Here is a 15,632-nt window from a genome sequence, read left to right as displayed (position 1 = left end):
GGGCTCGAACCCATGTCCCCTGCATTGGCAGGCGGATTCTTAACCACTGCACCACCAGGGAAGCCCAAAATATTTATATCTTATACTGTCATTTTATCATTAAAATACTTTGCATATAAATATTATCAAAAATATTTTTGACTGTTGGTAAATAGCCTATAGAAAATAATGATAGTCAATGATTACCTCACTCCAAAAATCATATGAAATTGCCTTTTAACTCCATGTAATTCTTTAAAATCTAGGACCTGACAGTTGTTATTCTGTTGAGGCTCTGGGCTCATTAGATCAGTATTTGTAAAGGTTTAGTCTTCCTCAGAGATTTTATTGTCCAAGTATTTTTATTTTGTAGTAAATGTTTTCTGTAAACTGAAAACCATTCACTGAAATTAGAAATAGAAACTTAGCCGCATTATATCCTCCTTTTCAGCCATGTTCTTTTCACTGTCGCTCACTTTGCCTCCCACTATGCCAAGTTTCTGTTTTCTTTTGCCTCTGTATTCATCTTTGACAACTGATTACTATCTTTATATGTTGTTTCATTTTAATAATTTGTCTGTTAGCATAAATGATCTTTGTTGTTTTTCATCCAGATATACTAAAACTAGAACTTCTTTCATACCTACAAAAAATTGATTTAAAAAATAAATGCAGCTCCTTAATAATACCTGTTGTATATCTTTTCAGTTAAACCTGGGAACAGTTGGGTTTTATCGGACCCAATACAGCTCAGCCATGCTGGAAAGTTTATTACCAGGCATTCGTGACCTTTCTCTGCCCCCTGTGGATCGACTTGGATTACAGAATGACCTCTTCTCCTTGGTGAGCCTCCAGTAGTAAGATGGATTTTGCTGATTAAAGGATTTTGTTTTTCCTGGAGTGCCTGACTGAAACATAACTAGAAGAATATAGTTCTTCCTGAAGGTTGAATGCCTTTAGTACCAAAGCAAATGACTAATTATTAATTAACATGACAAGATTGAACCTATATAATTTACCACAAACAAATCTCATTTTATTACTCCTAAGCCAGCTTTTTGCAACTATACTTAAACTATCCTTTGTAAGGCAAAAATTCTTTTCAACACACATAGATACGAACCTTGAAGAAATTTCTCTACTTATGTAGTTTTTAAAAATAATTCAGAGTGATTTATATTTTTCTAAAATAGTGGTTATACTTTGCAGGGAAAGTCTAGTAGAATTTTTTAACATTCCCTTACTATTCAAATTATAATATCCCATTAGCTTTAGAATTATATTTATATTTAGCTTTGTTCCAGAAAAAATTTTAAGGAGCAATTAGTAGTATTATCTTTATGACCCCAAAACATAGGTTAGATAATTTCTAGATGTCTCTGTGATAAAATTGTCAGATTCCTCCTAGTGTTCCTTTAATTGGACTTGAAATTTTCATTCCCCTCTGCAGTAACTGGTTTTGGATTCCTCCTTTGTATAAACACAGATTAGCATTGATGCACAAAACCTCACATCTGCTGATTTCATTGCTGAGAGAGACCTGTCCCAGGAGAGTGGTGTGTTTGTGCAGTTGGCTGCTGTAACAGAAGTTCTTTTTCCTAACTCTGTTAGTCAGTTCTGAAAGGACTGAATTTGTAGTGCCTTCCAGTTTGCCTTCTTTTAGAAATGAGTAAAGGACAGGCTGACGTTGACATAGTTTGCAGGTCTAGTTTTGAAAGCGCCTCTGTCAAAAACCAAAGCCCCAACTGTTTTTGCAACTTTTCTGAAAGTATGAAAATTTTCAAAATAAAAAACAATGCCAAGACCCCAGAAACTGAATAGAAATAGGACGTTAACTGTTTTCTATCTTTTTCTAAATTGGTGGAATTCTAGCAATTTTTTAAAGTGGCTCTTCTATAAATAGCAAAAAAGTAAGGAATGGTGTCATAATACAGTTTTTATTTTATAAAATTCTGTAGTAGTCTGAGCTTATATAGTCTAGTCTCTTCCTTAAGGGATGGCTAACTAGCAGAAGATAATGCCAAAAATACATGCTTGTGTTTTTTGTTTTGCTTTTGTTTGAAGACTAGATTAATTTATGTTTTTTCCTATCCCAGGCTCGAGCTGGAATCATTAGCACTGTAGAGGTTCTAAAAGTCATGGAGGCTTTTGTGAATGAGCCCAATTATACTGTATGGAGCGACCTGAGCTGTAACCTGGGGATTCTCTCAACTCTCTTGTCCCACACAGACTTCTATGAGGAAATCCAGGAGTTTGTGAAAGATGTCTTTTCACCTATAGGGGAGAGACTGGGCTGGGACCCCAAGCCTGGAGAAGGTAATGGATGTACTGAATGGGGAAAGAATTGATCAGAAATTGGTCCTTTTTTTACTCAGCTGTGGTTAACAATAACAATAGCATCATCTTTGTGTCTGCTGGATGTTACTGTGTATTCAGCTAACTAGTAAGACTTAGGACTTTTAAGCCTCCTGGTGAAGTTACATAAAAACAGTGGTGGCTATGTGTATTTGTTGCTAAATATGATATATGCACAGAGCAAATGGTGGAAATAGAAGTCTTTCACAAAGTTCCAAAGGCCCATTTTTAGTAAAGAAAAGCTAAAGGGCATTCTGGATTATTTTATTTATTATTTTACCATAAATACCAGGCACCTTATGTACAGCTTGAAAAGGTGTTGAGAGACACAGGGGCCAGTTTTCTGAATTAAAGGAGTTATTTGCTTTCTACATGTATCCTGTCCTCTTTATTTCTGTAATCCTGTATTTACTCTTTTGCTGTCATTTAAATGTTGGGAATAGTGATTACAGGGCTTTAAATATAATTATTTTCTACTATATGCTAATAACTGAAGGTGGTATTTCCTCCTGCCCTTCTTATTCTGGCAGTCTTTTACAATAAGAACAATAGTAACAATTATCTAGAGCTCTATGTCTTTCTTTTATTGATTCAACAAATATTTATGTACCCAGTAAATGCCAGGTACCGTACTAGGAGATGGTGGTATAACAGTGAACAAAAAATCACCCTGTGTGGCTTACATTCTAGTGGAAGACACAGCAAACAGTTCAATAGATAATATTTTAGGTGGCAGCAAGTATCGTGAAGAAAAATAAAGTTAGGTAAGGTAGATCAGGAGTAAAAGGAGTAGTAAGCCACTGTTTTATGGAGAGTGGACAGGAAAATGCAGGAAAACTAGTGAGGTGATATTTGAGCGTAAGCAGAAACCTGTAGGAGAGACCTGTGAGGATATCTAGTGGGAAAATGGTCCAAACAGGAAACAGCAAGTACAAAAGACCTGAGGCAGAGGCATGCTTAGATGTTCAAGGAATAACAAGGAGGCTGGTAAAGTCAGGACAGAGAAACTGAGGGAGAGAGGAGGGTGGAAGCATATCAGCTCCTATAGAACCCGTGGGACTTTCACATTTAGTGGTATGAGCAACTCATTTGAGAGTTTAAAGCAGAGGAACATGACTTATTTACTCAGCTGTGTGAAGAACAGACTGTAGCAGGGGAGGCAAAAGAGGAAGCAGGGAGACAAGTTAGAAAGCTATTTCAGTAATCCAGTTAGGTGCTGGTTGCAGGTAGCACTTGTAGGTAGTAAATTCTGGGTATGTTTTGAAGGTAGAACTGAAAATACTTGGTGGTGGCCTGTGTGGTGGAGAGAAAGAGGGGAGTCATCAAATTTTGGCCTGAAGAACTGAAAGAGTGAAGTTACCATATACAGGGACGGGGAAGACTGCTGTAGAAGCAGATTTGGGTACAAAAGGGAATCAGCAGTTTGGTTTTGGACATCTTAAATTTGAGGTCCTTTTAGACATCCAAGTGGGGAGTCCCATGCCTAGAGGTCCAGGCTGAATAGATACATTTAACGCATAGATGGTATTTACAGCCATAAGATTGGATGAGGGCATGGTCAGTCCAAGATTTAGAGATTGGGTAGAAGAGGAGGAATCAGCAAGGGAGATTGACTGGACAATAAGGTAGGAGAGACAGGAGGGAGAGGAGTGTCCCAGAAGCCTTAAAGAAGCAGTAGAGAGGGAGAAGTGATCGTCTGTGACAAATGCTGCTCTAAGTCGGGCAGAATGATGAAGAACTGATGATTGCATTGGCCAAGTTCTGTGGCGTGGTGATGAACAACACCAGAAAGGGAAGAGAGGAAAAGGAGACAGCACTTTTAGACAACTTTTTAAAGGAGTTTTGCTAAAAAGAGGATCAGATAAAAGGGGATAATCTGGAGAGAGATGTGAGGTCATGGGGGCTTTTTTTTTTTTTTAAAGTGGGAGACTTTATGTTTTTGTGCTGATGAAAATGATGCAGTAATAGAAAAATTCATGATGTGAAAGAGAGGTAATTGCTGGAGTGATGGCTGAATAATCGAGAGGAGTCAGGATCCATTGCACAAGTGGAGGAGTTGGCTTTAGGTAGGAATACAGCAGATCCATAAGAACAAGACAGGAAGTATATGGACACAGATGCAGGTAAATTGGTGGATGTTGCACTTTCTTTCATGATGATAATATGTGAAACTTTGGGGGCTAAAAAATACCTTTTTGAAATAGGGAGAATGTCATTAGTTTCCCAGCTTTACAGATGGAAGAATCAAACATAGCAAAATAATAAAAATATTGCCTGTATCAACACAGCAAATCAGCACCAGAATTATAAATTGGTTCTTATAAGAACCTTCACTAGCATCGTGTTATCTATTGATTTCTTACGGTTTTCTTAAATGTATTTTTCATGGAGTTACTATTTAAATATGGCAAATTGTGCATGTTCAATTCAGTGACTTGACAAATGCATACAACATCTCCATCACCACAGGAGGTTGCCCTCAGGCCACTTCCCAGTCCCTGCCACTCTACCCACCCCACCAACCCTCACATCCCTTGCAGGCAAACACTATTCTGACTTCTTTCACCCTAGATTAATATGGTCTCTTCTAGAACTTTATATAAATGGAATCATATTATATAGTCTATTCTTTTATCTGGTTTGTCTCACTCAGTATAATGTTCTAGAGATACATCCTTTTTATCGCTGAGTGCTATTTCATTGTATGAATATACCACAATTTATTTGTCCATTGTGCTGTTGCAGTCCATCAGTTTGTATGCTAGGTTAACTATTTTTTTTTGAGGTATAATCAATATACCACAAAATGCACTCTTTTAAATATACAATTCAGTCTTTTTTCACAGTGTTGTACAACCACCAGCACTATCTAATTCCAGAACAATTTCTTTACCCTCAAAAGAAACTCCATACCCATTGGCAGTCACTCTGTATTCCCTGGCAACTCAGTCCCAGGCAGCCACTAATCTGCTGTCTCATGGATTTGTCTGTTCTGACATTTCATATAAATGGAATCATACCCTGTGTGGCCTTTTATATTTGGCTTCTTTCATTTAGTATGTTTTCAAGGTTCATCCATGTTGTAGCATGTATCAGTACTTCATTTCCTTTTATAGTCAAATAATATTCCATTGTATTATATGGATATACCACATTTTCTTTGTTCATTTATCAGTTTATGTATGTTTGGATTGTTTCTACTTTTTGACTGTTAGGAATACTGTTATGAACATATGTATACAAGTTTTTGTATAGACAAATACTTTCATTTCTCTTGGGTATATACTGAAGAGTGGAATTGCTGGGTCATACGGTAACTCTGTGTTTAACCTTTTGAGGAATTGCTGGACTGTTTTTCAAAGTGGCCACACCATTTTACATTCCTACCAGCAATGTATGAGGTTTCTAATTTCTCCCCATCCTTGCCAACACTTGTTATTGTCTCTTTTATTCTAGCCATCCTAATTGGTGTGAAGTGGTATCTTGTGGTTTTGATTTGCATTTCCCTAATGGCCAGTGATAGCTTATTGGCCATCTGCATATCTTTGGAGTAATCTATCAGATTCTGATTTTAAAAATCTAAGATTTCAATGTACCCAGCATACTAGTTCTATATGTGACCTTTCTCTAAATCTTGGGTCAAAATTGCATAATCTAAGTCTGTTCCTTTCACACATAATTCTTATTAGTGTAATTACCTAGATGGAGTGAACATTTAGTAAATCAAGTTGGCATTATAACTATAGACAGAGGCATCATATTTGCTTGTCTAGTGTGTTAAGCACTTCATTTCATTCTTATTTGATAAATTTAAATCAAGTGTTCTCTAGAGTACTAAGGTAATTGATTTTGTTTGTTCAAGACTGTAGACACGGTATAACACAATTATAAGATATCTAGGTGGCGTATTTGTAAAAATAAGCTTTTTAAGTAGTTCTATATCTCTTTTACTTCTCAATCAGGTCATCTCGATGCACTCCTGAGGGGCTTGGTTCTGGGAAAACTAGGGAAGGCAGGACATAAGGCAACGTTAGAAGAAGCCCGTCGTCGGTTTAAGGACCATGTGGAAGGGAAACAGATTCTCTCCGCTGATTTGAGGAGTCCGGTAGGTTTTCATAATAAAGTACCTTGATTTCTAGGTGACTTCATCATTCTGTGTAGTGTGGAATGTATTTAATAGTAACCAAAAATGACCTAAGTATTGACTCACAAATCATGTCTGATTCTTTTCTTTATTTTTTTCCTTTATTTTTTTTTCTTATTTTTTTTTACTTTTTGGCTGTGTTGAGTCTTACTTGCGGCATACGGGATCTTCACTGAGGCACACAGTCTCTTCATTGCAGCACTCAGGCTTCTCTCTAGTTGTGGCATGTGGGTTTTCTCTCTCTAGTTGTGGCACAGGGGCTCCAGAACACGTGGGCTCTGTAGTTTGCAGCAGACTGGCTCCTTCGTTGACGCACGCGAGCTCAGTAGTTGTGGCACACAGGCATCTAACCTGCGTCTCCTGCATTGCAAGGTGGATTCTTTACCACTGGACCACCAGGGAAGTCCCCTGATTCTTTTATTGTTTTAAGATATTTTATTACAATTTTTTTTTTTTTTTTTTGGCTTTACATGGGCTTTCTCTAGCTGTGGCGAGCTGGGATTACTCTTTGTTATGGTGCGCGGGCTTCTCATTGTGGTGGCTTCTCTTGTTGCGGAGCATGGGCTCTAGGTGCACAGGCTTAGGAGTTGTGGTGCATGGGCTCAGTAGTTGTGACTCGTGGGCTCTAGAGCATAGGCTCAGTAGTTGTGGTGCACAGGCTTAGTTGCTCTGCAGCATGTGGGATCTTCCCAGACCAGGGATCGAACCCATGTCCCCTCCGTTGGCAGGCAGATTCTTAACCACTGTGACCAGGGAAGTCCCTCCTGATTCTTTAAATATACACCACTTATGAGGTCTGTAGGCAGCTTCTCATTGATGTGAAGCTTCTCAGTCTGCACTAGGGTACTGAAAGGTGATTGACTGTCCGTGCACATTCTCCTGAAAGACTGGTGTGTTCTGCTGTTACTTACTACCTGCCATCTACCTTTCTGGTTGTTCATGTGGGCTCTTAGATCCTTGCCACAATTTGTATTAATATGTAATATCCACACAATTTTTTTTGACTTGCTTTCTGTCTTTTCTTAACGTTAGAATATTTGGAACAAGATACATTTAATCAGATGCCTTCTTTTTTGTTCCTGTATTCTCTTGTAGGTCTATCTGACTGTTTTGAAGCATGGTGATGGCACTACCTTAGACATTATGCTGAAGGTGAGTAAATTTAGAAAGGGCTCCCACTTTCTGCTTTTTAAGTTGAATTGACATAGAGTATGAGCTTGAGCGGTTAAAAAAAAGTCCTGGCAAAAGAAATACATGCTGATATGCATACTGTAGACATGCAAATATTAGGAAACTGTGAGAGAAATATATAATATCTGTTTATCTGTACTACCAATACAAGTGCCAAAAGTCATCTAATTTTTTCACTTTTTTTTTTTACTCACGAATTTATGCATCTTAAATCTTAATACCGAAATGTTAATTTTGATTAAAAAGTCAAGTTCTTAAAACTTTTCCCATCAATGCAAATTTACTTGGGGTTCTGCCCATTTTATACAAAAGGTTTGTTTCTTTGCTTAGAAAAGGGATAGATGATTAGGTGTCTCAAGGGTTTGGTCTATGCCAGTGCCTCTTATGAATGGACAGGAAATTAATTCACTTGCTTTCACAGCCTCTGTAGTCCCAGGGTGGTTGGCATATAATTAAACTCCGACTTAGAAAAATATAGGTAAAACTTTCCATGTCCTTATAATGGCAGTGATCTGTTTGAAAGTCCTAATGCTGTGGAACAAGTGCTATCTCCAGTCCTTGTCCATGCAGTTATTAGTCTAAGAAATAACTTGACAATCTGGTTGCATTAGAGGTGGAGAGAGCTGATTCTACTTATTACCATTAAATAAAATGTGCAAAATGTGCCTCAATACCCAAATCATCTATCAGACCCATTCATTAAATGATCTGCACTTAGGGAGACAAACAGGATAGGTAGGAATGGGATGTGCTTTAATACTTCTACCCTTAATCAGAATACTTTTCTTATCCCAAGTGGATCAGAATTGCAAATCTAATTTCTAGTATTTTAGTTCTAAACAAATCCTATTTAAATGATTAGAATGTTTTAAAAAATATATATTATAAACTTTATTTAAGAAACTACATCTCAAACTGTATTGCTTTAACTACCTATCTTGTATAAGGATTTCCTTTCTAATAACAAAAAAATATACTTTGGGTTTACCTTTCAACTAAATGACATTAAGGTCCCTTCTCATTCTTAATATTCTGTGAACCTATGCACTATAAATCATGTATTTCTTTGCATATGAAATGAAGTACTTGGTATTTTTTGTCTATTCCATAAAGGTGTGGGAAAAATAGGGGTTCCGAAATTTTCATGAGAGGTACTGAGACATTTTCATGTCATGGCATATTTTTAACAATTTATACTAGTATGTTTATTTAATAAATGTTTGCATCTAACACAAGGGAGCTCACAGTGATTCAGCTTTACTATGGAAAGCTCTAATGAAGGCAGAGTCAGGGTTCTTCAAGAAACCAGTCAGGGGAGGTTGCAGAGGGATGGATTGGGAGTTTGAGATTAGCAAATGCAAACTATTATTATGTATGTATAACTGAATCACTTGCTGTACATCAGAAACTAGCACAACAATGTAAATCAACTATACTTCAATAAAATAAATTTAAAAAAAAGAAAGAAACCAGTTGATGAGAGATAAGGAAGACAGTTTTCTGATGGTAATTTAGGAATAATGAAGCAGGATAAATAACTTTAATTCAAAGTGTATTTGAAATGTGGTGTTATGATGCCATCTAGTGGACTCCTGTAACAGGTTCTCCAGGGGGTGGGGTGGGGAATGCTTCCTAAAAGCCAGAGTTCAGACCTTGAGTATTAGAGCTGAAAAGGACCTTAGAAATCATCTGTCCACCCCACTCATTTTACAGATGGGGAAACTGAGACCCGGAGAGGTTAAGGACTTAGTCAAGATCACACAGCTAGTTAGAGGCAAAACTGGGACTAGAACCCAGGTCTTCTGACCTCCTATCTATTTTACTACACTGCTGCTCAAAAGAGTCCAAAGGAAAGGAAGAGGAAACTGGGAGCTGTGATGGGGTCTCCAGACACTGGTCAGTGTTAAATCTTCAGAGGGGAAAAAAGGTCAAGAGAGTCTATAAATTAAGTTGTCCTAGAGAAGTATCTCATATACATTTGTAGTTCTAATTTTAAAAAATATATAATAATATTTTGTTTCTAATTATGAAAAAAGATTTTGGTATACTCACTATGGAAGATTTAGAGACTAGAAAAGTATAAAGAAGAAAACAGAACTTACCTGTAATTTTTAAAATGTGACAAATATAGCATGTATAATATGATCTTATTCCTGATTTGTTTTTTCTTTATGCTTTTCTGTTTTCTTAATATTCTTCATTCAGCATGTGCTGCTTTTGCAGTTAAAAAATGTGATGATCCCACTGATCAGAGACCATTATTATTGTTAATATTTTGATATGTTTTCAAGTGTTTTTTCCCCTTCACATTAACTTTTTAAAAATTTAGAATCATTTTGCTCTGTCTTCTTTCATTTAATATATCAAGAGCATGTTTATGTCATCAGACATTCTTAAAATATTACTTTCAATAATGCATCTTATATTTTCCACTATTGTAAATAGTGAAAAATATTATAAATTGAAGTGGTATTAGTAATTATTATTTTGCTCATCTAACATAGAACATTAGTCAGACATCAATGAGTAAAGAATTTGGTCATGACAGGTTGACCCCTTAGATCTTGATGTTGAACTGCTTAGAACTGATGACAAGCTATTCATACAGTAAGCACTTGCACCTAGTGTCTTACTATAGGGGCACACGACAAATTTAGTGCCCAAACATCTTGAAAAATATTCTTTTGTTAATTTCATATCCTGCAGTCTTAGCCAATGAGAATGTAGAGCAAAAGTTTCACCTTAATGGGGGAGAAGTTAATTATCTCTATCTGTATTTTTTCACTATAGCTTCACAAACAAGCAGATATGCAGGAAGAGAAAAACCGGATTGAAAGAGTCCTTGGGGCTACTCTTTCACCTGAATTGATTCAAAAAGTCCTCACGTTTGCACTTTCAGTAAGTTACCATGAAAACTGCTTTTAGAGGGAATTGTTACCCACTGATCTGTAGCAAGTGTCCTTGATTCAGTATTCTCTGCCTTAACCCTAGACTAAAGGCTCCCTCATTCTTGGAGGACTGGAATAAGCTTTTGTTACTAATCACTGTATCTCCCTCTAGTGGTGAGAATCAGAATAGTTGGGAGAGGAAATAAACTGGAAAGCTGACACATCCCTGTGCCTACTTTCTGTCTCTTCCTTTCTTTACCCTAGAGCAGGTGTCTATTGAGCAGCCTGTTTGTACCCATCCCAGTGCTTCATTCTCAATTTGGCTGATCTTTAGGTTAAACATTCTCCTCTTTGTTAGAAGCTTCTGGTGCAAGTTATTCCTAAAACAATAAGTGTCTTCAGTGGGATTACTTGGGTATACCTCAACAGCATTTGCCCTTTCTGGCAGCAGATGATGTTCTGGATATGGTAGACTTTTAGTTCTCTTCTTTTTTTTAGGAAGAGGTACGTCCACAGGACACTGTATCAGTAATTGGTGGAGTGGCTGGAGGCAGTAAGCATGGAAGGAAGGCTGCTTGGAAATTCATAAAAGACAACTGGGAAGAACTTTATAATCGATACCAGGGAGGATTCTTAATATCTAGACTAATAAAGGTAGGTGAAAATTTTTGAGTAGCTTGCTTATCATGGGTATTATTGAGAAACATCCATGATTCACTAGACCCATAGATTATGGCCTTTGCCTTTTAAGAGTTTCCTTAAGTAGTTATTAGCTTTACTAAAGAGTTTCTCCATAACCCATCCTGTACCCTCTAGAATAAACTGAAGTTGGGAAAGAATGGAATGATTTGTTTTTATGGTAAATGGAAGTTTGTTCCTAAACTCTTAGTTGTTCTTACTATTTATAAACCATTTTTTTTTCAGCTATCAGTTGAGGGATTTGCAGTTGATAAAATGGCTGGAGAAGTTAAGGTAAGGAAAGGACTGTTTACTTTTCACTTTTCAATCCAGTAAGTAAAAACACTAACCCAATTGTAATGATAGAGTGTTGGGGTAATGTTGTACTTTAGGGTCTCCATGTTCTTGCTTGGAGAAAGACAGGTTAGGTTGTATCTTTAATGCTTGAAGAATTTAGAGTTGGAATCATCTTTGGGGCATTGAAGCGTGGTTGAAAGAATGTGGAACTTGACATCAGTCGACCTGGGTATAAATAATCTGTGCTCTGCTCCTTGTTAGCTGTGTAACTTCAAGCAAGTTTTTTAACCTCTGTGAGCCCGGCTCCTCATCCATAAGATGAGGTGTTAAGATTGTCATTTAGATTAAGTAACACAGGGGGCCTGGAACATAGTAGGTCCTTGATATTCGTTCTTTTTCCTTTTCTAAAACCTTCATAGGTCTTTTGTAGGCACAATGAGACAAGATGACTATGTAGGGACTCTCCTCTTAGCTCTTAGAAAGACTGATAATCAGTTTAGTGGCAGAGTTCAGTGTTTGGAGGACAAATCTACACTGATTAGGAAAATCTTAACTTTAAGCCTTTCATTGCATTTAATCGCAAAGTATTTCTTAAGTGTCACTTCCACCTTCATTCTTGAAAGCAAGGGGGTTATCAGGTGTGAATTTGGAAATTCTGAGAGCTATAATGTTTGATTCACTTTATGATCCATTGTTAGAAATAAGATTCATTTAGTTTACATTGCGTATTGTATTGTGTTAATAATTACTTTATTGTAAAGGTAATAAATACTCTGAAGGAGAAATATGTATAATTAGTTTGAGGGGAGGGCACTGGTTAAGCTAAGCCTGGTAAAGTAGGCAGAGGCCAGACCGAGGAGGGCCTTGTAGGCCATATTAAACTTTTCCTAAGAATGGGAAGCCCTTGAACGGCTTACAAACCAGATCAAGTCACTCCTTTGTTTATATGATAAAAATTTCACTCTGGCCACAGTGTGGAGAATGCATAATTTGGAAAGGAGAAGAGAAGATGTCGGGAAGCTAACTCTCCAAGCAAAAATGATTTAGTAGCTTGGAGAAGATGGAGTAAGAAAGAAATTCAGGGGCTTGATTTTGTTAATCTTTAATTCAACCAGTATTTACTGAGTGGCTTCTCTGTGTTGTGAACGTATCTGGGGAGGAAGAACGAAGAGTCAAGGATAATTCCCAGGTTTCTGGTATGTAAATAGTGGTGCTGCTTCTCAAAGTGAAATGAGAGGAAGTCTTGTATCTTACTCAGGCCCTAAGAACCCAACTGTGATAGGAGCCTTGGAGCAGGAGCCATTGTCATCCATGTAAATAAAGTTTGATTTCTAAAAGGTCTAGACTTAATCTGATGAATTAGTCATTCTCTCTTATATACCTGTGGTGATGACTAGCTCAAAGGAAAGACCCGTGTCCTTTTGCTAGTTGGTATTTTCTATGGAACCAGGTGTACTTCATTAGAAAATGATTTATTCAGCGTTTAATCAATAAGCATTGTGATAATTACAAGAAACTGAAGTAGTTTTACTGTGTGAAAAATGCGAGTCTATAAAATTTTAAATTATTAGGATATAGAAGCAATTTAAGCTTCTTAATTTTATCAACCCTTACAAATTAATCTTTATTTGAAGCAGCCAAAATGTGTTGAGTCCTTAACTACTCTGTGCCAAGTATTATGCTGTTTATATGGGTTGTCTCTTTAATCTTCTGGAGTAAATATTTTCTCATAGATGAGAAAACATACTTAGAGCAGTTAATTTACTCAGTCACAGGATAGTACATGATGGAGCCTAGATCAAGTCCCAAGTCTGATTCCAAAACCTAGACTTCAAGTAGGTTTTTTAACCCCTGTGAGCCAGTTTCATCTGTAAAATGAAGTGATAAGATTGTCATTTAGATGAAGTAACTAACACAGGGGGCCTGGAACAGAGTAAGTCCTTGATACCAGTTCTTTTTTACTTTCTTTTGCTGGTTGGACAATGAACTTAAAAGAAAGGCCGAAGGTTCTGTCTCTTTACTGTTAACTTTTGATTAGGTTGTAAGCATATAATATATTTGGAGGAGAATTCCTGTAGGCAGGTACAAGGAGCTGCTTGTTTTCTTTTAGCCTGGAGGTGGCAGTGGTAAATTTTCATGAGTGAAGCTTATGAACCCTTTATAGGCAGTGGGTATTTTTTCAGAGCCTGTGATATTAGCTTCTTACTATTGCTGGTAATGATCCTACATTCTGGGTTGTTTTATACCAGGCTTTCTTCGAGAGTCACCCAGCTCCTTCAGCTGAGCGTACCATCCAGCAGTGTTGTGAAAATATCCTGCTGAATGCTGCTTGGCTAAAGCGTGATGCTGAGAGCATCCACCAGTACCTCCTTCAGCGAAAGGCCTCACCACCCACAGCATGAACCCGGAGCATGCCGCCACTGCGGTTCTGCTGCTTCATGCAGGGATAAGGTGGAGCGACCGAACAGCTGATTCATATGCCAAGAATTTGGAGTCTTCTTTCAAGCCAGTGGGGGTTGGACATTGAATGTAGTTAACTGGTTCCTGCTCACACTCCAGAATTAAATTCTATTGAAAAAGGAAAATCAGCAATTCAGCAAAAAAAATAAAAAATAAAAAAAATGTAAATATGATAGTAATAAAATAGAGCATAACGAAACTGTGAAACTTCCTGAAGCCTTGTCAGTGGTTAAAAGTATTTAACACTCTCCTGTTAATGACAGATGTTCTGTTTTTATAACCTACCAAAAGGAAACTAGAGGCTTCTGGGTAAAGAGGATTTTTGTGAAATGGGTTCTACGAGCAGCCTACAAACCAAGGGTAGTGTCCATTGCTGGGGATGTTAAACATGAAAGGCTGATAGCTGGTATACATAGAGTCTGTGCATAATTTCAAGTGGGTTTTTTTTTTTTTTTTTTTTTGGCATGGGGACTGATCAGGAAGATATATTTTCCTGCATAACTCAATCTGAACCAAGGATTGTAGTTTTCCTCCTTGCTTTCCCTTCTGTGTGACCCCTTGGCAAAAAAAAAAAAAAAAAAAAAGTTTAAAAAAAAAACCTATCCTGGTCTGGGTTTTTTCCTCCCCTAGTTCCATCCCCAACCCACCACCCCGGTGTCCTTCTTAGAGATAAAGAAATAATAAGGAAACATCTTTTATAGCCACATTAAATAAGAGAAACTGATATACATTATTTTTTTCTTTCTTTTTTAAGATGACTTTTAAGAACCCTGAAATGCATATAGGTGAGACAATAGAAATGAAAGGTTTTCATCCAGGCCTTTCTGAAGGAGTTACTCTGCTGAAAATGGTCTTAGTTGTCTGACAGGCCAACTGTTGAATCTCTTTATGACAGTATCAACACTGGCTTCTTCTGGTTCATTTTGGGCATGTAAGAAGTCATTGGTAACTGCTGCAGGGCCTATATATTAGTGGTAACTGGTTTTAAAAACAACAAAGACTATAAGCCTGTGTGTGCCACTCTGCTTCCACAGTGTATCCTACTAACAAGCCTCACCAACCTAATCCAGTACATTTTAAGTCTAAATCTCATTCCTTTCCTCTTTCCCTACCTTTTTTCTTTTCTTTTTCTTAAAAAAAAATATTTTTGTGTGTTATTAACAGGAATTCATATTTGGTGTGGCTTAACTGTATTTCAGAAGGTCATCAGATTGTGAGACTGCTTCCTTGAAACATTTTTGTGCTGTTGTTTTAAAAAAATAATTAAAAAACAGTTGGCGTTAATAAAAATGTCAATGTGAAATTGATGTCCTGATGTCCTTTATTCTCTCTGATAAGCAACTAAAACCTTTCCTATCATTCAGTAGGATTATGAGAAGTTTTACTACCATAGGATTTTTCTGAGTCTAAGAAAATCCAGTTGCTGAATTCCTAATGAAGAGTACCTAACCAGAAAAATCTTAAGATTCCTCCTAAATTAGTTCTGGGTTAACTCAAGTCTCTTATAGTCAGCATTCAGGAGTCAACTTGAGCCTGCCAGTTCCCATTTATTGAGGCTTCCTTTTATCTAGGCATGTGCCACCGGCAAAGCAGGGGCATCAAAAAGACTGAAAGAAATTCTGCTTTAATTAAAGAACTCA

General features: G+C 37.1%; 1 protein-coding gene across 2 annotated transcripts in view; it reads left to right on the top strand.

Moving 5' to 3' along the window:
* The window catches only part of NPEPPS (aminopeptidase puromycin sensitive), a 97,703-nt gene extending 82,408 nt beyond the window's left edge, over nt 1–15,295 (top strand). For both annotated transcript variants that reach the window (XM_060133370.1, XM_060133369.1), the window contains 8 exons: nt 688–822; nt 2,076–2,295; nt 6,297–6,439; nt 7,574–7,630; nt 10,460–10,567; nt 11,056–11,211; nt 11,482–11,529; nt 13,782–15,295. In XM_060133370.1, the coding sequence (XP_059989353.1) occupies nt 688–822; nt 2,076–2,295; nt 6,297–6,439; nt 7,574–7,630; nt 10,460–10,567; nt 11,056–11,211; nt 11,482–11,529; nt 13,782–13,934 (1,020 nt within the window). In that variant the 3' untranslated portion in view covers nt 13,935–15,295. The remainder of the gene's footprint in view (nt 1–687; nt 823–2,075; nt 2,296–6,296; nt 6,440–7,573; nt 7,631–10,459; nt 10,568–11,055; nt 11,212–11,481; nt 11,530–13,781) is intronic.
* The last annotated feature ends 337 nt before the right edge of the window (nt 15,296–15,632 follow it).

Source organism: Lagenorhynchus albirostris, chromosome 20, assembly GCF_949774975.1.
Source record: "Lagenorhynchus albirostris chromosome 20, mLagAlb1.1, whole genome shotgun sequence".
In the NCBI taxonomy this organism is placed as follows: domain Eukaryota; kingdom Metazoa; phylum Chordata; class Mammalia; order Artiodactyla; family Delphinidae; genus Lagenorhynchus; species Lagenorhynchus albirostris.
The sequence above is the reverse complement of the archived record's forward strand: the minus strand, read 5'-3'. Positions and strand labels throughout refer to the sequence as shown.